At 35.6% G+C, this 23403-nt stretch overlaps 1 protein-coding gene across 13 annotated transcripts in view; it reads right to left on the bottom strand.

The window, feature by feature from the left end:
- TERB1 (telomere repeat binding bouquet formation protein 1) overlaps positions 1-23403 on the bottom strand; it is a 49773-nt gene that overhangs the window by 20720 nt on the left and 5650 nt on the right. For 8 of the 13 annotated variants that reach the window (XM_032854288.1, XM_032854287.1, XM_032854291.1 and 5 more), the window contains 11 exons: positions 22572-22634; positions 13027-13137; positions 12710-12838; positions 9966-10097; positions 9004-9064; positions 8583-8698; positions 8362-8484; positions 3589-3741; positions 2819-2950; positions 1665-1790; positions 432-589 (listed from right to left, as the gene is read on the bottom strand). In XM_032854288.1, coding sequence (XP_032710179.1) covers positions 432-589; positions 1665-1790; positions 2819-2950; positions 3589-3741; positions 8362-8484; positions 8583-8698; positions 9004-9064; positions 9966-10097; positions 12710-12838; positions 13027-13137; positions 22572-22608 — 1278 coding nt within the window. In that variant the 5' untranslated portion in view covers positions 22609-22634. The remainder of the gene's footprint in view (positions 1-431; positions 590-1664; positions 1791-2818; positions 2951-3588; positions 3742-8361; positions 8485-8582; positions 8699-9003; positions 9065-9965; positions 10098-12709; positions 12839-13026; positions 13138-22571; positions 22635-23403) is intronic. The other 5 variants (XM_032854289.1, XM_032854296.1, XM_032854292.1 and 2 more) reach the window with 5 other exon arrangements.

Here is a 23403-nt window from a genome sequence, read left to right as displayed (position 1 = left end):
AGAGCCCGATACGGGGCTCGATCCCAGGACCCTGAGATCATGACCTGTTCTGAAGGCAGAGACTTAACCCACTGAGCCACCCAGGTGCCCCAATCTTTTTTAAGATTTTTTTAAAAATGATTTTTATTTATTTGACAGAGAGAGACACAGCGAGAGGGAACACAAGCAGGGAGAGTGGGAGAGGGAGAAGCAGGCCTCCTGCTGATCAGGGAACCCGAGGCAGGGCTGGATCCCAAGACCCTGGGATCATGACCTGAGCTGAAGGCAGACACTTAACAATTGAGCCACCCAGAAGCCCCTAGAATAAATCTTTTTAAAAAAACATTAAAATATAAAAAATAGTTTAGCAAGAAAAATTTTTTACCCTCCAACCTCTATTATAGAAAAATACTTGAAAAAAGTTTTATATTCTTTGAAACAAAAAAGCCAACCTCATTTCTTTCTCTTTCAAGCTGTTCTATTCTGTGTAGAATTTCCTTTGCTTTCTTCCAGTACTCTTCAAGATTCTTCTCTTTCATATTTATGTCTTTTAATTGTTCTTCATTTTCATCAAAAGAATATTCTCCTAGACTTAGAGATAATTTCTCAGCTTTGTAATATGGGAGAAAAATAGTGAATTTATTCATTATTAGAAATGGGTTTTTTTTTTGACACTTTAAATGTAATTCTAACACTTTAAATAAGGACTACCTCATACCCCACATCCACCTCTCTAAATTTTGCCCATGTAGACTATCTTAACTGTCTAGGTGGTACTGAAAATAAATGGAAAGCAAGTGCATGGCAGAAGTCCAAGCCCCAGTCATAAATTAGACTTTACTCATCAGAGCTATAAGAGAAAGAACATCATGAAAATATGTTATGTCGGGTACATAAACATCCCCAGGTATGTGGATACTGGTTTTAGGTTTGGGTTTTAACAGTTTTCATAAAGCAGCTCTTCCTTTAATCTTTTAAGTTTTCTTTTTATATACCACAGCAGCAATTTTTCTTCCACAAAGACCAATTCAATGGCCATCATTTCTTCAATGTATGTTCCCTCCTATCATAGGGTCTTTGTGCCTCACTGTTGCTTATGGCTGACCTAGTTAACACTATACATTCAGTTCTCAGCTCAACAATCATTTCCTCTGAAGCCTTTTCTGCTCCAAGTCTAGGTCACAGTCCTTTGTTATATGCTAAGATCTATGCTCCATCCATTCCTAACCCTTCAGTTAATATAGAACAATTCATTCATTTTTTAGATTATTCAAGGACTATTTATCTAGTTAAATGAAGCTCTATGAGTGCTGACTGTTGTTTCTAATCACTGTATCCCTAAAACCTAGCACAGTGCCTGGCAAATAATAGGCACTCAAACATTTTTTTAAGTAAATAAACAAATGTACTTTGTATTATAATTTAACCTTAAGTCACCTGTAGGCCTCAAATTTAATTCCTACAACTAAATTGTCCATATTGCATAAAATAAGTGAATTATCTATACTGTTGTTCTCTTCCAGATAGGGTTAAAGGCTGAAATACGCTTGTTGTCATGTCCAAATTATATACTCCACTTTTCAAATTAAGAAGAGCCTGGGAGCCCAAAAGATTGGGCTCACCAAAGCAGATATAAATTTCCCTTCATAAACTTCCGTATTTTTTTTAAGTAACAATAAACTTACTAATTTTTTTACAATTGTGAAGCACAAAAGTGGCAGCTTTGTTTAGTTCCTCACTCTGCGATTCAGTTAAGGCTTGTATCATGAGTGGAAGCCCATTGTTTTTAAAAAGATCATACTGATTCTCCTCTGGAAAACATCAAAAGTCAAAGTAGAAAATAGTTATGTTATTTTTTCATAAATTATCTGTATAAGGTCATAATTCTTTTCTGTGATAATTATGAACATAGTTTAAATCTTGAGAGTAAAAAAAATAGTTTCAAAAGTATTTTCCATTTAGAAAATAATCTTCTGACATAAAAATACCTGTCTCATAAGTGATGATGTTTGAAATATAGCCACTGAGTAGCCATACTTCATGAGAGTAAAAAAATAGCCCACACCTGGTTTAAAAAAAGGTATAGTTGAAAACAAAAAAAGATATAGTTTTTAGATTAAGCCTCAATAAAAAATTTTTAAAAATTAAAAACTTAGAATAAATCCAGAGCACCTGGGTGACTCAGTTGGTTAAGCATCTAACTCTTGATTTGGGCTCAGGTCATGACCTCAGGATTCTGAGATGGAGACCCACATCGGGCTCCATGCTCGGCATGGAGCCTGCATAAGATTCTCTCTTCTCCTCCTACTCCCTATCCTCCCCCTCTTAAAAAAAAAAAAAAAAAAAAAAAAAAGAGAGACAGGAGAGGAGGAACACAAGGAGAAATCTATTCCAATTTCATTGGTGAAAGACGCTGAGGGGCGGAGGGCCTAAACTGGACCTGGACAGAAAGGGATAAGGAAGGATATGGATGAAGAAGGATGAGGAGCAAAATGACAGGTTTGGGCCTGAATGACTTACAGAAAGGCAGTACTTTCAAGCCTCCCATATGACAATAAGGGGGGGGGAGTGGATTTCCACTCCACTGGTTTTTTTGTTTGTTTGTTTTTTTAAAGATTTTATTTATTTATTTGACAGATAGAGATCACAAGTAGGCAGAGAAGCAGGCAGAGAGAGAGAGGAGGAAGCAGGCTCCCCGCCGAGCAGAGAGCCCAATGCGGGGCTCGATCCCAGAACCCTGGGATCATGACCTGAGCTGAAGGCAGAGGCTTTAACCCACTGAGCCACCCAGGTGCCCCCCACTGTTTTCATAAGCACACTAAATAAATTCAATACTAACCACAATCCTCTGTGCAATGACCAAGGGTAAGTATGATGCTAAATTTTTCTCCTGAATCCAGACTTTCATGAAGCAGTAATGTCAGAAGTTTTGAAACAATCTGATACTTGGATAGTATTACTCCAAAAGTAGCTATTAGTAAAAAATAGGGGGAAAAAAGTATAAGCTTAAAACTATATATATGCTATTTGTCAGATCTTATCCTGGGAGAACAATATCATGCCAATATAATATCTAATATTCCCATCTCATCTATATGCATATGTATATGTAAATATAAATAAATGTATTGTAATAAGATAATGGCTTATATAGCCCTCTTAATACCTAGTTATGGCTGGGTGAGTCAGACCTCATACTTATCAGAAAGAGGTATACCTTAATTCTTTATACAATTTTTAAAATCTATAAATTGGGTTTTCCATTATGTTTATGTTTTTGTTGCTTATGTTTCCAAGATGTCTCTTCATTTCTCACTTAAAGCTTTTCATTTAATACTGCTCTTTCAGTGAAACAAAAGTTTAGAAATGACAGAATCTTATCTTGTTCTATCATTAGACTTGAAGTCAGAAGACTTTAATTTGAACCCTTAGGGAAGTCCTAATCTCCACATGAAAATAAGTTGGACTAGATAATTTTTAAGATTCCCTCCTGCTGTGAGACATGGGAAGTCCAGCCTACATTTGTGTTCAGCCTATCATTTCAACACTCACCATGCTGAATTCAAACAAAACTCAATTGTAGAAAAATTACTAAGCATGTTCACTCACGATTATCAGCAATACACGCATCCACTGTCTTTGTCACCACGACTGCAAGCTTAGCACTGGAAAGAGTCTTGTGTGAATCTGATTCCAGTTGCACAAGAACTTGAGACAACACATCCAGTCCACCCACAGATATAAAGTATTTTTGAACATATGCTTAAGGAATAAAGTAGCAAAACTATTAATACCTCAAACAAGACAAGTGTATGGTTCCATTCAATTAAATTACACTAAATATGACATTGACATGACTTTTTCAAATATTAAAAATCCCCAAATTAAAGAATGAAAAATCCAATCTTTACCTATGCATACAATCATAAAATGGGTCATTTACTTAGGTAAGAAACAAACTTTTATACTGAACAAGTACATATACAGTACAGTGTTTCCTGTGTATTAAATGTGTTTTTTGTTTCATTTAGCAAGAACTAGTATATTTTGCAAGAATGACATTAGTAAACTCAAAGTCCTTCAATAGAGCTATGAAGAATAACTTCATTCATTTAGTTTGGTATAGCAATTATCAAGCTGCCTATTTTCTGAATTCCAACATTTACTCATTCCTTAGATTGCTTGAATCTACAAAGGGTAAAGTAATTATTCCAAAGGAACACATATTTTCTCCATCTTGTTTAAGCCTATTTATTTTACTTCTTAGACTATAAAATTATAACATATTATTGAGAGACATAACAACTATTCCAAGCAAAGTCTCAGTGAAAAATACATTTTTTAAGAAGTTTGAAGTGTCTTGTTTTGCTGTTGAAAATGGTTCTGATGGGAGAGTATCGCATGGGTCTGTGCATTCAATAGTCCTCACAGCCCCTATACAAGCAGTAGGTTTATAATAAATGGATACACGGATTAGTGATTATAATTCTGCCACAAATCTTTCCAGTCTACCCTCGTATCACAAATTGAGCCAAGATTATTTTTTAAAGATTTTATTTATTTTTTTGAGAAAGCACAAAAGAAAGAGTACAAGTGGGATGAGGGACAGAGGGAGAAGACTTGATCCAAGGACTCCCAGATCATGACCTAAGCCGAAGGCAGGCACTTAACCAACTGAGCCACCCAGGCACCCTGAGCCAAGATGATTTAGATGAAAAAATTACTTTTTACACTGTTTGATAAAACATAAAGATCTTAACCTAAAATAAACCATCAAGTTCAGGGACACCTGGGTGGTGTGGCAGGTTAAGCCTCTGACTACTGATTTCAGCTCAGGTAATGATCTCAGGGTTGTGAGATCAAGCCCTGTGTCGGGCTCCAGGCTCAGGGCAGAGTCTGCTTAGGATTCTCTCTCTTTCCCCTCTGCCCTTCCTACTTGTACTCTCTCTCTCTTTCAATTAAATAAATAAATATTTTAAAAATATGTATTTAAAAAAAAACATCAGGTTCAGAATTTTCTACACCTGGGAAGGGAACTGTTAGGAAATGTTAAAGAAGGATGAGCAAACATTTTCAATATTATGGAGACTCCACAACAGGTTTCTTTTCTGCAAAGTATTTTCATTAAAAAAAAAAACAACTCCTGAAAAAAGAAGTATCTTTAAATGTTTAGATAAAAATGGCACTGTGTTACCACAGTTTCTGGTAATAGCTTATGTAATAAAAATTCAGGCTTATAAGCATAAGAACATCCTTATACACTGTATACTGAATATTTCAGATTTTATCTAACTGGTATTTCATACCAGTTCACTAAGAGTAATGAAGTCCTAAAATTATTACTATTTCAAGCTGACTTTTAAAGAAAAAGGAAATGTCAAAGCATCATGGAAAGAGAATCCAATTTTTGGAATTATAGAGATATGTTCCTTTGTTGAGAAACATGACTATTTGCTTTAAATATGTGAATAAAGGTACACACAAACAATGTATGAGAAAGTTCTAGTTGCTCCACATCCTCATCAACATTTAATATTACTAGCCTTTCTGATTGTAGGCATGGCATGAGTGTGTAGTGGTATTCTTGGGGTTTTAGTTTGGTTTTTTCTGATGACTAACGATTTTGAGCATCTTTTCAAAAATTTTTTCATTGCTTATTCACAATTTAATATTCACATCATCTTTGGTGAAGTATTTGTCCAAATCTTGCTCATTTCTTTAATCATTAGATTGTTTTTTGTCCTACCAATTTGTAGGAGTTCTCTATATTTTATAATACTGTATTTTCTTTCTCCTTTTTAATCTCTATGCCTTTTATTTTCTTGACTTATTTCATTGGGTTAAACACCCAGTAAAATTTTTAAGTAGTGGGAGTGGCCATCCTTGTTTTTTTCCAGTCTTGGGGCTGGTGGGAGGCACATTAAGTCTTTCACCATTGAATATGTTAGCTGTGTTTTGTAGAGACCCTCTACCACCTTGAGAAGTTCTATCTATTCCTAGTTTACCAAAAGCTTTTGTCACGAATATATGCTGAACTATGTGAAAAGATTTCCTTGCATCCTTATAGATTATTGTATAGTTTATTTCTGTCATAGCCTGTGAATATGGTGAATTTTCCAATGTTTAACCAATCCTGCATTCCTAGGATAAATGCCACTTGGTCAAAACATATTATTCTTTTTTTTTTTTAAGATTTTATTTATTTATTTGACAGATAGAGATCACAAGTAGGCAGAGAGGCAGGCAGAGAGAGGAGGAAGCAGGCTCCCTGCTGAGCAGAGAGCCCGATGTGGGGCTCGATCCCAGGACCCTGAGATCATGACCTGAGCTGAAGGCAGAGGCTTTAACCCACTGAGCCACCCAGACACCCCCATATTATTTTTATATATTGCTGTGATTTAAAAATTTTAACTACAAATTTTTTTTCAAATTTCTTTAAGTAAGCTCTGCACCCAACGTGGGGCTTGAACTCATGACTCCAAGATCAAGAGCCACATGCTCTATAGACTGAATCAGCCAGGCACTTCTGACTGTTAATGTTTTGTTAAGGATTTCTGCATCTATATTCATAAAGGATATTGACCTATAGTATTCTTGTAAGGTCTTTTTCAAGTTTCAGTATGGGAATAATGCTGACCTAAAATGTGTGGGGAAAGGGGTGCCTTGATGACTCAGTCAACAGAGCATGCAATTCTTTCTTTTTTTTTTTAAATATTTTATTTATTTATTTGACAGACAGAGATCACAAGTAGGCAGAGAGGCAGGCAGAGAGAGAGGAGGAAGCAGGCTCCCCGCTGAGCAGAAAGCCTGAAGCGGAGCTCAATCCCAGGACCCTGGGATCATGACCTGAGCCAAAGGCAGAGGCTTTAATCCACTGAGCCATCCAGGGCCCCGCGCATGCAATTCTTGATCCTAAGTCATGAGTTCAAGCCCCATATTGGGCTAGAGATTACTATAAAAGAATTTTTTTTTTAAAAGAACAAAATGAAATAAAATAAAATAAAAATATCAAAATCTGCTGGGAAGTGTTTTGTTTCTTCTACTTGCATTTCCTGGCAATTTATGTAGAATTTATTTTCCTTAAATGTGTGGCATAATTCACCAGTGAGTCCATAGGGCCTGGAAATTCCTGTTCTAGGGTTTTAAACTATAAATTCAATTTCTTTAATACATATAACATCATTCAGGCTATCCATTTCTTCTGAGTGAGCTTTGGTGGTTGGTGTCTTTCAAAGAATTTATCAAATTAATGTAAGTTGTCAAATTTAGTGGCATAAAGTTGTTTTGATTATTCCTTTATTATCCTTTTAATATCTGTTAAGAGCTAGAGATACTTATTCCTGATATTAGAAATTTGGGTCCTCTCTCTTTATATTGTGGCTAAAGGATCCATTTCATTGATCTTTTTAAAGAACTAGCTCTGGTTTCATTGATTTTTCCCCATTCTGTTATTTTTCTATTGTGTTGATTTCTGATCTTCTCTTTACTATTTCCTTCTTTACTCTGAGTTTAAGTTGATTTATTTTCTAGTTTCTTTTTTTTTTTTTTAAGATTTTATTTATTTATTTGACAGACAGAGATCACAAGTAGGCAGAGAGAGAGAGGAGGAGGAGGCAGGCTTCCCACTGAGCGGAGAGCCCGATGTGGGGCTTGATCCCAGGACCCTGGGATCATGACCTGAGCCGAAGGCAGAGGCTTTAACCCACTGAGCCACCCAGGCGCCCCTATTTTCTAGTTTCTTAGGTGGAAACTAATATAATTGATTTGAGAGCTGCCTTCTTTCCTTATACAAAGTACAGTGCTGTAAATTTCCCTCCAAACACTACTTTTGCAGCAACCCAGCTTTTAATTTTTCATTTATTCATTCATTTATTTATTTTTAGGAACACAGTTTTTTAATGTTATGCTTTCATAACCATTCAGTTAAAAACATTTCTAATTTCTTCATGACTTATTCTTTTGCTCATGGGTTTATAGGGTTTTCTTCCTTAGTCTTTTTTTTTAGCACTGAGTTGTTTAGTTTTCAGACATTTTGGGACTTTTCTAGAAGTTTTCTTTTTATTTATTTCTAATTTAGTTATATGTGATCAGAGAACATGCCGTGTGAAGTTTTAGTTTTGCTATCTAGTTGCTCTGTTTCATGAGGGTATCTGGGGGGATTCGAAACTATGCTGCTACCTCCATCTTCCCAATTATCTTCCTAACAATGTCTACTTTCAAGATTTTCCTATCTGTAATAGTCTAAATGCAACTAAAATGACCCAACTTACTATAATGAAATTATTCCATTGATTAAATTAATTCAATAATTAACTCAATAGGTTTTTGTTATCCTTTGAGCTATGGATCTTCAAGTAAAACTAGAGAATAATGAATACTTACTGTTATTTGCAAGAGTGAGTCCAATAAATGAGCAAACAGGGCGAATTATCTCAGGTTTGACGCAATTTATTAGCCAGTCATTAGCATGTGGAAAAAGTGAACAGCAAAGCATTTGATTTTCATCTGAAAGGAGACAAAGTCAATCATGTTTTAATATATTTGAAAATATCATCTCATATGTTTTTAGTTTATTTTTATATTTAAATATTTGAGATAATTACCATTTTGAGGATTGTTGACACAGACACACAAAGTACTACAAACCGAAGACCATAACTGATAGCTCTGGAATGCATTTTCATCCAACAAATTCAACTCATATTTTGAAAGAACTGTCCTATTTGGTGGGAAAAAAAAAAAGGAAGAAGCAAGTTAAACAAATGTGTTAAAGTCTTTTTTTTTTTAAGATTTTATTTATTTATTTGACAGAGAGAGATCACAAGTAGATGGAGAGGCAGGCAGAGAGAGAGAGAGAGGGAAACAGGCTCCCTGCTGAGCAGAGAGCCCGATGTGGGACTCGATTCCAGGACCCTGAGATCACGACCCGAGCCGAAGGCAGCGGCTTAACCCACTGAGCCACCCAGGCGCCCGTGTTAAAGTCTTAAGTAATGAATAACAACAAAATATTTTTTATTTTCTTACCTGAACAACTGTGTCAGAACTGTAATACAACCTGTTTCTCTTACAAGTGTTTGTCCAGTCCCTTAAAAAGACAGACATATAATACACAAATATGACTTTTGTTTATAAATAAGTTTGCAAAAATGAAAAACATTTAAGTAGTTTTTTTTAAGTAGTTTTTTAATAAATAACTTTTAATCACTTTAAGGTATTACAAAGTATAACAGAATTAGAATAGATAAAAATCTGTAATCAGGGTTATACATTACCTATGCTCAGAGAATGACAGCATTCAAATTTCCTCCAAAAATAAACAAAATTTAAGAGCTACATGAAATTTAAGACCATTGTTACCTGATATAATAAACACTGTAACTAAATGGTTAACTCAGTGGAAAATCAACCAAACTAATCATCAAATGCCTCTTTTTCTTTTAAAGCTGCTCCTTTTCAACGTTATTTAAATAACACAAATCAATTTACTATTTCTTATAATTAATAAATATCAAACAAATATATGTGATTCTATTTTTTTAAAGCTAATGGTTCTCAGAAGTTAGTAAGATTTTTAAAAAGACACATATAGGGGCGCCTGGGTGGCTCAGAGGGTTAAGCCTCTGCCTTCGGCTCAGGTCATGATCTCAGGGTCCTGGGATCGAGCCCCGCATCAGGCTCTCTGCTCAGCAGGGAGCCTGCTTCTCTCTCTCTCTGCCTACTTGTGATTTCTGTCAAATAAATAAATAAAATCTTTAAAAAAAAAAAAAAGACACATATAAGGGCGCCTGGGTGGCTCAGTCATTTTAAGTGTCCGACTCTTGATCTCAGGGTTGTGAGTTCAAGCTCTGCATTGGGCTCCACACTTGGCATAGAGCCTACTTAAAAAAAAAAAAAGACACTGATATCAAGAATAGAACAAAAGGACAAAAACTATTTCAATTTATTATTTTTTTAAATGTTTCTACACCATAAAAGAATGTACTTACTATTATTTGAAACTAGAACCAAAATAACATAGACAGACATTCTTTTCAAATTTGTGTTTGAATCATCATTAGATAAGAACCAAGTTAAGTCTTCAAACAATTCTGAAGTGCATAAAGTCTGCTGACAGTAAACTGAAAAATAAAAATATAATTTCAATTCCTATGGATTAGCATAAGTTTTAAAATATGTTGAACAAAATATAAAGTTGCCAAACAGATGGTTCTCAAGAAGATCTCATTTCATTGACATTTATTTGTCATGCAATAAAATTTCTGACAAACTGATATGTGCTTACTCAATTAGCAGGCCAAAAAAGCCTTAATCAGAAGTATTTGACTGAGGCTTTAAAACATGTACACAATCTCTGAGAATTTCTTAAAAAAACCTAACTAGGGACACCTGGGTGGCTCAGCCAGTTAAGCACCTGCCTTTGGCTCAGGTCATGATCCTGGGGTCCTGGGATCAAGTCCCCACATCGGGGTCCCTGCTCAGTGGGGAGCCTGCTTCTCCCTCCGCCTGCCACTCACCCTGCTTGTGCTTGCTCACTCTCTCTCTCACAAATAAATAAATAAAATCTTTAAAACAAAAAACAAAACCCCCAAAACCCAAACCTAACTAAACAAAAAAATAAAATATGAAAAAAAAATTTAAGGGGATGAGTAAGTAACAAGACATAGCAAGAGAAAATTTTTTTTTAAATTCAGAAACCTGTTTTAGAAGATAGGCAAATGAAACTTGTGCAATTTTTAAAGAACTTTCTAGAAATAAAAATATCTTTCCGGGGCGCCTGGGTGGCTCAGTGGGTTAAAGCCTCTGCCTTCGGCTCGGGTCATGGTCCCAGGGTCCTGGGATCGAGCCCCGCATCGGGCTCTCTGCTCGGCGGGAAGCCTGCTTCCTCCTCTCTCTCTGCATGCCTCTCCGCCTACTTGTGATCTCTATCTGTCAAATGAATAAATAAAATCTTTAAAAAAATATATATATCTTTCCGAAAAGCAAAAATGATACCTAACAGTAAGGTTTTGTGTGTGCATGTATGTACGTGTGTGATACTAACACAATAAACAGAATTTTTAAAAAATAATTTGAGAGGGCGCCTGACTCACTCAACTGGAAGAGTATGCAACTCTTGATCTTAGGGGTGATGAGTCTGAGCCCTACATTGGGTGTAGAGATTACTAAAGAAAAAAAAAAAGACTTAAAAAATAAATAAAACTTTTAAAAAATAATAATTAGAACACAGAGATATAATTTGTATTTTATCCAGTATTTAGAACAGTTATTAGACTTTCTCTCAAAGGCAAGAACAGTGTCTCATTTATCCCAATGACTAGCATACAACTTGGTTCCTACCAAATGATGAAGAAATATGTATGGATGATAATTTAAGGGGCATCTAGGTGGTTCAACAGGCTAAGCATTTGACTCTTTTATCTCAGCGAAGGTATTTATCTCAGGGTCATGAGTTCAAGCTCCACATTAAAAAAAAAAAAGAATGAAAATTTAAGAATAGAAAGTCGTTTGACAAAACAATACTTTAGATTCAACTTCATTTTGGGTATATTACAGGAAAATGTTTTTACCAACATGAACTTCTATACACAGAGTATACTTATCCATATACAAGATGTTTTAGGTTATCTTTGTCTTTTGATTCAAGCACCTAGATATATAGAGAATGAACTTAATAGAAAAACCAGAGATAAACCCACCACATATGCAAATTCATGTAGCACTAATAGCATCTCAAATCAATGTGAAAAAGATCTTTTTAATAAGACGTGTTAGAATAGCTGAATTGCCACATAAAGAAGAAGAAATTGGAAAATATAAAAGTAAAAAAATAAAACCATACTAGTACCAAAAGTCAATGTGGGTGGCTTCCTCTAGAATCTCAGAGTATGGAAAACTTTCCTATGACTCAAAATCCGGAAGGAAAAAGGGGAAAGAATTATGAATTTTATTTTTGTAAAAATAAAGAACTTTTGCATGACAAAAAAAAAGATATGCACAGTAGAAGACAAAGTGAAAAAAATGTTTCCGACTAATGACAAGAAAAATTGTGAAAGATTTTGAAATGATTACTGAATGTCCCACCTAGCAAACCCTTCTAGATTATCTGTGTTTTTCACTGTCGTTGGGCTATTCTACATCTCTATAAATTGTAGAAAACTGATAATAGAAGTCTCCCTTTAAAAAATTATTTATTTATTTATTTATTTTGAGAGAGAGAGAGAGAGAGTGAGCATGCACAGGCATGCATGAGCAGGAGGGGCAGAGGAAGACGGAGAGAGAATCTCACAGGGAGCCCCACACAGGGCTCAATCTCACAACCCTGAGATCACAACCCAAGCCAAAACCAAGAGTCAGACGTTTAACCAACTGCACTACCCGGGTGCCCCAGGTTATTCTTGACCATAGATATATAAAACATTTCGGCCAGTAGAATGCAAATCACTGTTGCCCTGCAGATACTGACCAGTTGTGTGCCTACTTACAAATCTATTTCAGCATTGCCAAAGGCCTATGTTGTTTTTTTGTCATTGCCTTCGAAACAGTTGTCATATTTTACTGGTTCCTTCATTAGTTAATAATTGGCATGCATGGATTTTAAAAAATAAAATACCTGGATGAAACTATCCAGACATGTAAAAAAGCAACTTAATTCTAAAATTTCTTTTTATTGGTTTGTTAAAATATAGCACAATGCTTGAAGGATAATGAAAAAAAAGTTTTCATATTTTACCATTTTGTTCTGCAACAGCTCCTAATGTGTATAAGGCTGCTTCTTTTACCATGCTATGTTTACTTGACTTTGCAAGATTTTTTACAAACATCAAACCACCAATTTCCCGAAAATAAACACCTGCATTACCTATAGGGTGTGCAGACAAAACAAAACATAAATGATATTATGAATCTCTTAAGGAGAAAATAATTCACATAAACATAGTAACAAAGCATGTAGAGTAACTGAATTAAAAAGAAATAACTATGCATATTCCATTTATCACAATACTAAAGAACTAGAATCACAGATAAAAATTCACTATCATGTCTTACTGTTTTGTTGACAAATTGAAAAAATAGTAACCAAAGCTTCCTTTTGTGAGAAAGGGTTGTCCATTTGATACTTCAGGCACTCCAATAATAAGTTCAGGTCAGTCTTCATTTCTGAAGAACAAAAATTTCATTTTTTTTTAAATCAAGTGTTTCCTTTCAAAAACTAACCATTTAATTTTCACTTTCTAAATATATCTTTGTAATGTTCACTTTTAAAATAAGTATATATTCGTTTTACAGTCTATCAAACTGTAAAGATATATAAAAGTGTTCCTTAAATAAAAGAATTTGAAATAAACTTTTTATAATTATTAGATTTTCCCCTTGCATGAAACATAAGAATAGAAAATTCAAATATTATTTTCTTTAAATAAAGCTACACTAGTTCAAATGTCTGCCATTTAGAAATTAACTGGATGAAAATGAAAACACAACACATTATAACTTGTGGGATGCTACCAAAATAGTATTTGGGAGGAAATTTACAATACTATAGGCTTATATTATTAAAAAAAAAAAAAAAAAAACAACAAAAGTCTTGGGGTGCCTTGGTGGCTCATTTGGTTAAGTATCTGCCTTCCGATCAGATCATGATCCCAGATCCTTGGATCAAGTCCCGCCTCAGGCTCCCTGCTCATTGGGGAGCCTGCTTCTTCCTCTCCCTCTGCCGCTCCACTACCCCACCCCCTGCTCGTGTTCTCTCTGTCAAATAAATAAATAAAATCTTAAAAAAACAAAACAAAACAAAAAAACAAGAAAGAGAGAAAGAAAGAAAGAAAGAAAAAAGAAAAAAGGTCTCAAATTAATGACCTCAGCTTCCATCTTAAGAAACTATAAAAACAGGGCACCTGGGTGGCTCAGTTGGTTAAGCAACTGCCTTCGGCTCAGGTCATGATCCTGGAGTCCTGGGATCAAGTCCCACATGGGGCTCCAGCTCCAAGGGAAGTCTGCTTCTCCCTCTGACCTTCTCCCCTCTCATGCTTTCTCTCACTGTCTCTCTCTCAAAGAAAGAAATAAAATCTTTGAAAAAAAAAAGGAAGAAGAAGAAACTATAAAAACAGTAAATTAAACCCAAAGTAAGTAGAAGGAAGGAAATAAAGATCAAAGCAAATAATCAATGAGACTAAAAGCAGAAAAACAATAGAACTGGTTGAGAAGATCAATAAAACTGATAAATCTCTAGACAAACTGATGAGGAAAAAGGAGCAAAGACACAAAATACCAATACCAGAATGAGAGATGGCATCATCATAGATCCCATTTATATTCAAAAGATAAATAATAGTTATGCACAACTTCTTATCCATAGATTCAATGACAGGTGAAATGGACAAATTGCTTGAAAAACACAAATTAGGGGAACCTGGCTGGCTCAGTCAGTGAAGCACACAACTTTTGATCTTGGGAATGCAAATTCAAGCCCCACATTGGGTGCAGAGATTACTTTTAAAAATAAAATCATTAAGAAAGACACAAACTGGGCACCTGGGTGACTCAGTTGGATAAGCCTCTGCCTTTTTAAAAAATTATTATTTTTATTAACATATAATGTATTATTTGGCCCAGGGGTACAGGTCTGTGAATCATCAGGTTTACACACTTCACAGCACTCACCATATCACATACCCTCCCCAATGTCCATAATCCATTCTCTCCACACATGCCCTCCCCCCAGCCCCCCTCAGTTTGTTTTGTGAGATTAAGAGTCTCTTATAGTTTGTCTCCCTCCCAATCCCATCTTGTTTCATTTTTTCCTTCCCTACCCCCCAAGCCCCCTACTCTGCATCTCAAATTCCTCATATCAGGGAGATCATACAATTGTCTTTCTCTGACTTATTTCACTCAGCATAATACCCTCTAGTTCCATCCACGTCATCGCAAATGGCAAGATTTCATTTCTTTTGATAAGCCTGTGCCTTTTGCTCAGGTAACGATCCCAGGGTCCTGAGAATGAGTCCTGTGTCTTGTGTGAGGTCTCCTGGCTCAGCAGGAAGTTTGCTTCTCTTCCTGCCCCTGCTCCTCCCCCATCCCTGTTTGTGGGCGCACACATGCTCTCTCTCACAAATAAATAAAATCTTTAAAAAAAAAAAAAAAAGAGAGAGACAAATTATCGAAACTCACCCAAGAAGAAAACCAATAACCTAAATAGTCCTATATCTATGAAAGAAATTGAAATCATACTTTAAAAACATTTTATAGGGGCACCTGGGTGGCTCAGTGGGTTAAAGGCTCTGCCTTCGGCTCAGGTCATGATCCTGGGGTCCTGGAATCGAGCCCCGCATCGGGCTCTCTGCTCAGCAGGGAACCTGCTTCCTTTCCTCTCTCTCTGCCTGCCTCTGCCTACTTTGATCTCTGTCTGTCAAATAAATAATAAATAAAATCTTTAAAAAAATTTTTTATAAAGAAAATTCCAGGTTCAGATAGTTTCATTTGTAAACTCTTCCAAATGTTTAAGGAACAAGTAATACCAATTCTACACAAACTTTTCCAAACATTGGAGAGAAGTAATACTTCCCAACTTATTCTGAGGCCAGCATTACCTTAATACCAAAACCAAAGCCATTAGAAAGAAAAAAAAAGGGGTGCCTGGGTAGCTCAGTGGGTTAAGCCTCTGCCTTGGCTCAGGTTGTAGTCCCAGGGTCCTGGGATCGAGCCCCGCATCAGGCTCTCTGCTCAGTGGGGAGCCTGCTTCCTCCTCTCTCTCTGCCTTCCTCTGCCTACTTGTGACCTTTCTCTGTCAAGTAAATAAAATCTTAAAAAAAAAAAAAAAAAGAAAGAAAGAAAGAAAAAAAAGACAACTAGAGACCAATATCCCTCATGAACATTCATGTAAAAAATCCAAACAATTTTAGCAAACATAAACCTAAAAACATATTAAAATAACAATACACCATGACCAAGTGGGTTTATCCTAAGAATTCAGGGTTGGCTTAAGATATGAAAAATCAACTGATGTAATACGACAAACCAACATAGAAAACCATATGGTCATCTCAATAGATGCAGATAAAGTATTTGATAAAATTCAACATTCATTTATGATAAAAAAGAATTGCAGCAAACTTGGAATAGAAGAAAACCTTCTCAACATAAAAAAGTATATCTACAAAAAAAAAAAAAAAAGAAAGAAAGAAAGAAAGACCCTACATCCCTACATTAAACATAATACTTAACAGAGAAAGACTGAATTCTTATCCCTGAGATCAGGAATAAGACAGAGATGTTTAGCATTATACAGGAGAGTCTAGCCAATGTCATTCTATTTGACATTCCATTTAACATTGTACTAGAGAACAAAGCCAGTGCCATCAGGTGAGAAAAAGAAACAAAAGACATTCAAATTAAGAAGGAAGTAGTAAAACTATCTGTTTTCATGTATAACATGATCTTCTATATAGATAATCTGATGGAATCTATAAAAGAGCTGCTGAATAAAGTAGATTTCAGTATATCTATTTAACATACAGAAATCAATTATATGTCTATATATACAAGCAATAAGTAATTAAAAATTGAAATTGAAAAATAATGCCATTTATGGGGAGCCTGGATGGCTCAGTCAGTTGAGCATCCAACTTTTGATTTTGGCTCAGGTCATGATCTGACAGTCATGAGTTAGAGCCTTTCACTGGGCTCTGCTTTGGGCATGGAGCCTACTTAAAAAAAAACAACAACAATGCTGCTTATGAGTATCAAAAATATGAAATACTTAGGGATAAATCCAACAAAAGATGTAAACAACATGTCTACTAAAATCTAAAAAATACTTCTGAGACATAATAAAGAAGATTGAAATAAAGGGAATAAAACATTTTTTTCATGGGTTGAAGGACTAAATATTGTTAAAATGTCAATTTCCCCAACTTGATCCACACATTCAATATAATCCCAACAGGTTTATTTTTCACAAAGGCACAAAGGCAATGCAAGAGAAGGAAGGATAATCTTTCCAACAAATGGTACTGTAGCAACTAGATATCCACATTCAAAAATATAACCAAACTTAAATCAAACCATATACAAAAATTGACTCAAAAGGGATTGCAGACATAATGTAAAATCTGGAACTATAAAACTTTTAAGAGGTAACACAGGAAAAAAATCTTTCCACCTTGGTTTAAGCGAAAACTTCTTAGACACAACATAAATAGCACAATCTGTTGAAAAATAATGAATAAACTGTATTTCACCAAATTTAAAACTTCATTTTCTTTTTTCTTTTTTTTGAAGATTTTATTTGTTTATTTGAGAGACAGAGAACACAAGCAGAGGGAGAAGGAGAAGCAGGCTCCCAGCTGAGCAGGGAGTCTGACACAGGGCTCATCCCAGAACCCTGAGATCATGACCCAAGCAAAAGACAGACACTTAACCGACTGAGCCAACCAAGCACCCCTCAGCAGTTTCATAATTTGTTAAACATACATCTATCATTTGATCCAGCCATTCCACTCTGAAGAATTTATCCAAAAGAAAAGCAGGTATGTGTCCATACGAACACTTATACACAAACATGCACAGCAGCATTATATGTAATAGCCAAAACCTGAAAACAACTTTAATGTCCATCAACAGATGAATGGATAAATAAATTGTGGTATGACTGTATGCTATTGCTAAGTATAGCAATAAAAAGGAGTTAACTATTGATACATGCAACCACATGAAGGAATCTCAAAATAATTATACTGAAAGAGACCACAAAAAATATATACTGTATTATTCCATATATTGGGGGAAAATGTGAACTTCTCTCTAGTAATAGAAGGCAGATCAGTAGTTGCTTGGGGGAAAAGGGGTCCAGGAAGGGTCAAAAAGAGGTATTATAAGGGTGCATGAGGATATATTTCCTATCCTGATTGTGCTACTATATGTATACACACACACACACACACACACACACACATACATATATATGTGTCAAAACCTATGAAAATATAAACTTGAAATATTTATTTGCAACTAAAAATGAAAGACAATCATTTTCCTATAAAACTCTTCACTATAACATTTAAACAATTTCTTCTCTTGGTTTTAAGGATTTAAATAAAATTGTATGCAGATTTTTTCATAATGCTTGGATTAACATTCAAAGTTCTCAAAGATACAAGATGAAGAGAAAATATAAAAATATAGAGGAGCACACTAAAAGACTATTGTCAATCAATATTTAGTCTTCCTCTTAAAAGAAATTGAACAATTTGGCTCAATAAAATTATTCATGACTCAACTTTTTAGTGAAAAACCACAGTACAAAGGTTATTACTAAATTAACTTGAAGCAAAAAATAAAAAAATAAACTAACTTGAAGCAACAGCAAACATTTATTGATCATATTCTATATTAATAGAAACTATAAGAAGGGTAGTTTGACTGTATGGATAGCAATAAGCCAGTCATCATCAACAAGCCAAAGAGCATTTTTAATGGGACATGGTGATTTTCAATTCCAGGCACAACCACAGAAAACAACACACTTCTTTATGTATTCCTCTATTCTCTCTTGTACTCCCCTCTCCTACTTTGATATTTTCGATTAGAATCTCTCCCTTCCCAGACAAAGCACCTAATGACGTCTACAACTCAGTTTTATCGTCTCTAGCCTATGCAACCTAGTTCCTTTAATACTTCCTGAAGAAAATAAAACAAAAACTCAAGTATATACAATACAAAAGCACAAGTTATAAAAGAAAATTGGATAAATTAGACCTAAAAAATGAAATTTTCTGAGCTTCAAAAGATATCAAGAAAAGACAACTCAGAGAAGGGAAGAATAGATCTATAAATCAGATATCTGATAAGGGGCTTGTGTTCAGAATATACAAAGAACTCTTAAAACTCAATAATAAAAAGATAATTTAAGTAAAAAGCACAGAATAGACATTTCTCCAAAAAAGATACACAAATGGTCAATTAGTATATGAAAAGATGCTCAACATCATTAGTCATTAGGGAAATGCAAACCAAAACCACAATTAAATACCATTTCACAGGGGCACCTGTTGGTAAAGGGACTGCCTTTGGCTCAGGTCATGATCCTAGAGTCCCAGGATTGAGTCCCACATCAGGCTCCCTGCTTGGCAAGGAGTCTGCTTCTCCCTCTGACCCTTCTCCCCCTCTCATCCTTTCTCTCCCTCTCTCTCTCCAATAAATAAAATCTTCTAAAAAAATTGTTTAAAAATACCATTTCACATTCATTTGGATGGCTATAATCAAAAAGACAGATTATGACACATGTTCATACTTGAAGAAACTGGAGCCCTTATACATTACCGTAGGAACATAAATGGTACAGCCGCTTTGGCGAAAAGTGTAGCAGTTACTCAAAAGGTTAAACATGAATTTACCAGAGACTCAACAATATTACTTCTAGATATATACCCAAGAGAAATGAAAACATGTCACACAAAAACGTGCACATGGATGTTCACAGCAACATTACTCATAACTGCTCAACAGCCGAAACTGAAATTTCCATCATATCTCAAATAGATAAAATATGATATATCCATTCAATGGAATATTATTCGGCAATAAAAAGGAATGAAGATACTGATAAAATTTGAATAATCCTTGAAAATACTATGCTACGTGAAAGAAGCCAGCCACAAAAGCCCACATATTGTATGATTCAATTTATACATCCAGAATAGGCAAGTCTAGAGACAGAAAATAGACTAGCAGTTGCCTACAACTGGGGAGGGGTGTGATTGCTAAAGGGTACAGGGTTTCTTTGAGGGGGGTTAAAAATGAACTAAAATTGATTGTGATGATGGTTGTATAACACTGTGAATATATTAAAAAAACTAAATTGTATACTTTAAATGGGTGAATTGTGTGGTATGTTAGCTATATTTTAATAAAGCTAGTCTATACATAAAAATCAAATTACTGGTATGCCTTGCAGTTGTCCAAATGTCCAAAGTAACCCCAATCTCAGTTCTTCTGGATGACTGATATGGATACTGGAAAAAAGACAGTCTCTCTTTTTTAAATCTCAGACTGTATGTAAATTTGGCTACTCACTTCCAAGGCCAAACTTTGGACCCCTTCCATTAGTCATAACAGGTCTATGAGTAATATTTTCAAGTCTGTATTTTATTTCGGGAATGTTATCCCTAATTCTTTCAACTGTCTTACTCTTACTTCCTTATTCTATGTTACTCCTTGACCCCTAAGATCTCTCATCCCTTTACTCCTATTGTTCACTGAGGCTTCTCATTTTATTTCCTTCCCTATTCATCCTAGATCCCATAATTTGTGACCTCAACCATATCTCTCTAAGATTACTTTGATCCCGTCCTTCTACTAAACGTGTCCTATAATCCTAACCATGACTCAAAAACACTTTGCTTTCTCTTGCTCTTTCAACCCAAATTTGGGTATTGCTAAAGGAAAAAAACAAAAAACAAGCAACAATGCCATTACAAATATTTGGTATGCATTCCAAGTTATAACCCCCATATCTACTCTGCAATGCCATCCATGGTCAGCTCTCTGTCTCACACCCTTCTGCTTCCTCGGCCATTTTCCTTATTGGCTATTCCAAATCTTCAGCTATCTTTAAACCTCCAACCCCTGTCCCACATCTCCTCTTCCACTTTGTTTTAATTGGGTTTCCCCAGAAATAGAGCAAGAGACAAGGATTTGAGTGTTAAGTACTTTTTGAGAAAGTGAGAGGACAGGAAGGCAGACAGAAGCAAGTTATTATTAAGGATAACTGGAGCTTCACTGCACAAGGGAACTCTGGGAGCCAGGGTGGAACCACGCGTCTCAGAGTCATTCCAACCATCAGTGAAGAGTATTTATTCATCAACTCCAGTCAGTCATTCATTCAGGGCTGCTCCCAGGGAAAGGGCCATTAATTATCTGGCATCTCTGGCTTGCCTTGCTGGGCAAAAGCAGGTTACGAATGCCAAGATAAGTCCTGAAAGACACAGATGTTAGGCCTCACAGAATTATCCACTTTCCACAACACAGAATTCCTACAAAATATTTACAGCCACACTCATGCTTATCTCTTCCTCCATAATCTCAGAACAGGCATCTTAGCACCCTTCGTGTTCCTGATTAAACCATTCACCTGTGTTGTGGGACCCTACTGTGACTACAACTAGCACACTTTGGTGGGGGTTTTTTCCCTGCCAAAATGACTTCCCTCCTCCTTTTTGTGCTTTCTTTGAAGAACTTTTCCTCAAAATTCTGAGTTTCCCAGTGGTATGAACTGAAATATTTCCTTTCTTGCTTGTACTAGTTCAAGTTGATTTCTCTCACACGCAACTCAAATGGCACCATTACAGTCCGATGAATTCCTTAAAATATATTCATTTATTCATTTAACAAATACTTATTGCCTGTCTACTATGCATCTACTCTGTACTAGATGGAGATTTTGATTCTAAGGAACTCAAAATCTGGTGAGGAAAGATGTGAGTAATTCCTATAGTGTAATAAAGGGTGTGAGAGGGGCATCTACAATTATCCCCCATCTCTTTTCAGTTTTCTTCAACCTCTCCCTCTCCAGAATCTTCATTCCCTCTTCATATATTCTCTTGTTTCTACTCCCCTTAAAAGGCTCCCTTAACATTACAGTCTTCCTCTATTACCATGTATCTTCAGTCAAGCTTTTTTTTTTTTAAAAGATTTTATTTATTTGACAGACAGAGACCACAGTAGGCAGAGAGGCAGGCAGAGAGAGAGGGGAAGCAGGCTCCCCGCTGAGCAGAGAGCCCGATGTGGGGCTCGATCCCAGGACCCTGAGATCATGACCCGAGCCAAAGGCAGCGGCTTAACCCACTGAGCCACCCAGGCACCCCTTCAGTCAAGCTTTTAAGAAGAATTAGGTATTCATACAGTTTCCAGATCCTTATTTCCCATCCAAAAGTCAATATAGTGCAACCTGGCTGAAATGTATTAAATTTACTGTTAGTAAAACAAATGATCTCCTAAATAAAAATCTAGTGGATAATTCAGGCATAATGTGTGGACATTTGACACTGATGAGCTCAAGCAATCTTTCTCATGAAGTATTCTTATAAGGCTGGTTTCCAAAATTCCATATTCCTGACTTTCCATTCACCTTTCTGAAATGTTTTTGTCTTTGAGGGCCCTCTTCCTCAGCCAAACCCTTACATGATGGTGTGCATTAAGGAACACCATTCCCCAACCTTTTTTTTTTTTTTCTTTTTAAAGATTTCCTCTCTGGTGAATCTTCTCCATGGCCATGGATATAATTTCTATCTTTCTAAGGACAACTCTGAAACCTGTACTTCCATATATATTTTGGCGGTGGTTCTCTCAGGTTCCCACTGTTCTTGTATATATCTCTATTAAATAAGCTATCATATGGTATTCTAATTATCAGCATGCCTTTACCCATTAGAATGTCAGTGTCCTGAAGTCAGTGTGACAGGGCAGATGCACAATAAATATGTATGTAAATTGCTGAATAATTCTTTCATTTCCTGGGTCCTGTCAGATAATCTGCAGTGTATCACACAAATAGATTATAAAATTAATTCCAAATAAATAATCCATTAATTTCTCACCTTGTATCTTCTTTGTGTCCTCACTTGCCATGCTCATCTGTATTCTTTTTCCTTATATTTCACCTATAAGATAAAGGCATTCTCTTAATTTAAATCAATGTTTGAGAATTACAGAATTATAAATGCAAAGAAGTAGGGAAAAAATAGTTTTCCAGAAGCCAGAGAGCAGGGACTGAATCTACAGCTTATTAAATATGTGATAATGGGGGCGCCTGAGTGGCTCAGTGGGTTAAAGCCTCTGCCTTCGGCTCAGGTCATGATCCCAGGGTCCTGGGATCGAGCCCCACATTGGGCTCTCTGCTCAGCAGGGAGGATGCTTCCTCCTCTCTCTCTGTCTGCCCCTCTGCCTACTTGTGATCTCTACCTGTCAAATAAATAAATAAAATATTTAAATATATATATATATATATATATATGTAATAAAGGTTGTACTTAAGTTCTCAGAGGCTCAGTTTCCTCACCTGCAAAACAGGAAATTCCTACTTTAAAAAGTTGTTACAAGTTAAATTGGAAACCATACATAAAAGCATGTGGCATTCTTAAGTACTACAGGCATTCGATACATTTTATTAAATAAACATAAAAATGGCTGGTTAACTGAATCTAACTGATCCTCTTCTGGTACTCCTTATTTTCTTTCCTATAAATTGTAATCTCATCATTTCTGACCAGTCACCCCTCCATGAATCAAAAATTTAAAACACACACACTTAAGAACTCCATTTCTCTATACAAGCTAAGTTTAATATTAAAAATCTATTTTTTGAAACAATAGAACAAATCAACGAAACTAGGAGCTGGTTCTTTGAAAGAATTATTAAGATTGATAAAC

This window comes from Lontra canadensis, unplaced genomic scaffold (genome assembly GCF_010015895.1).
Source record: "Lontra canadensis isolate GAN:19392208 unplaced genomic scaffold, GSC_riverotter_1.0 scaffold8, whole genome shotgun sequence".
NCBI lineage: Eukaryota > Metazoa > Chordata > Mammalia > Carnivora > Mustelidae > Lontra > Lontra canadensis.
This window is presented reverse-complemented; position numbering and strand designations above follow the sequence as displayed.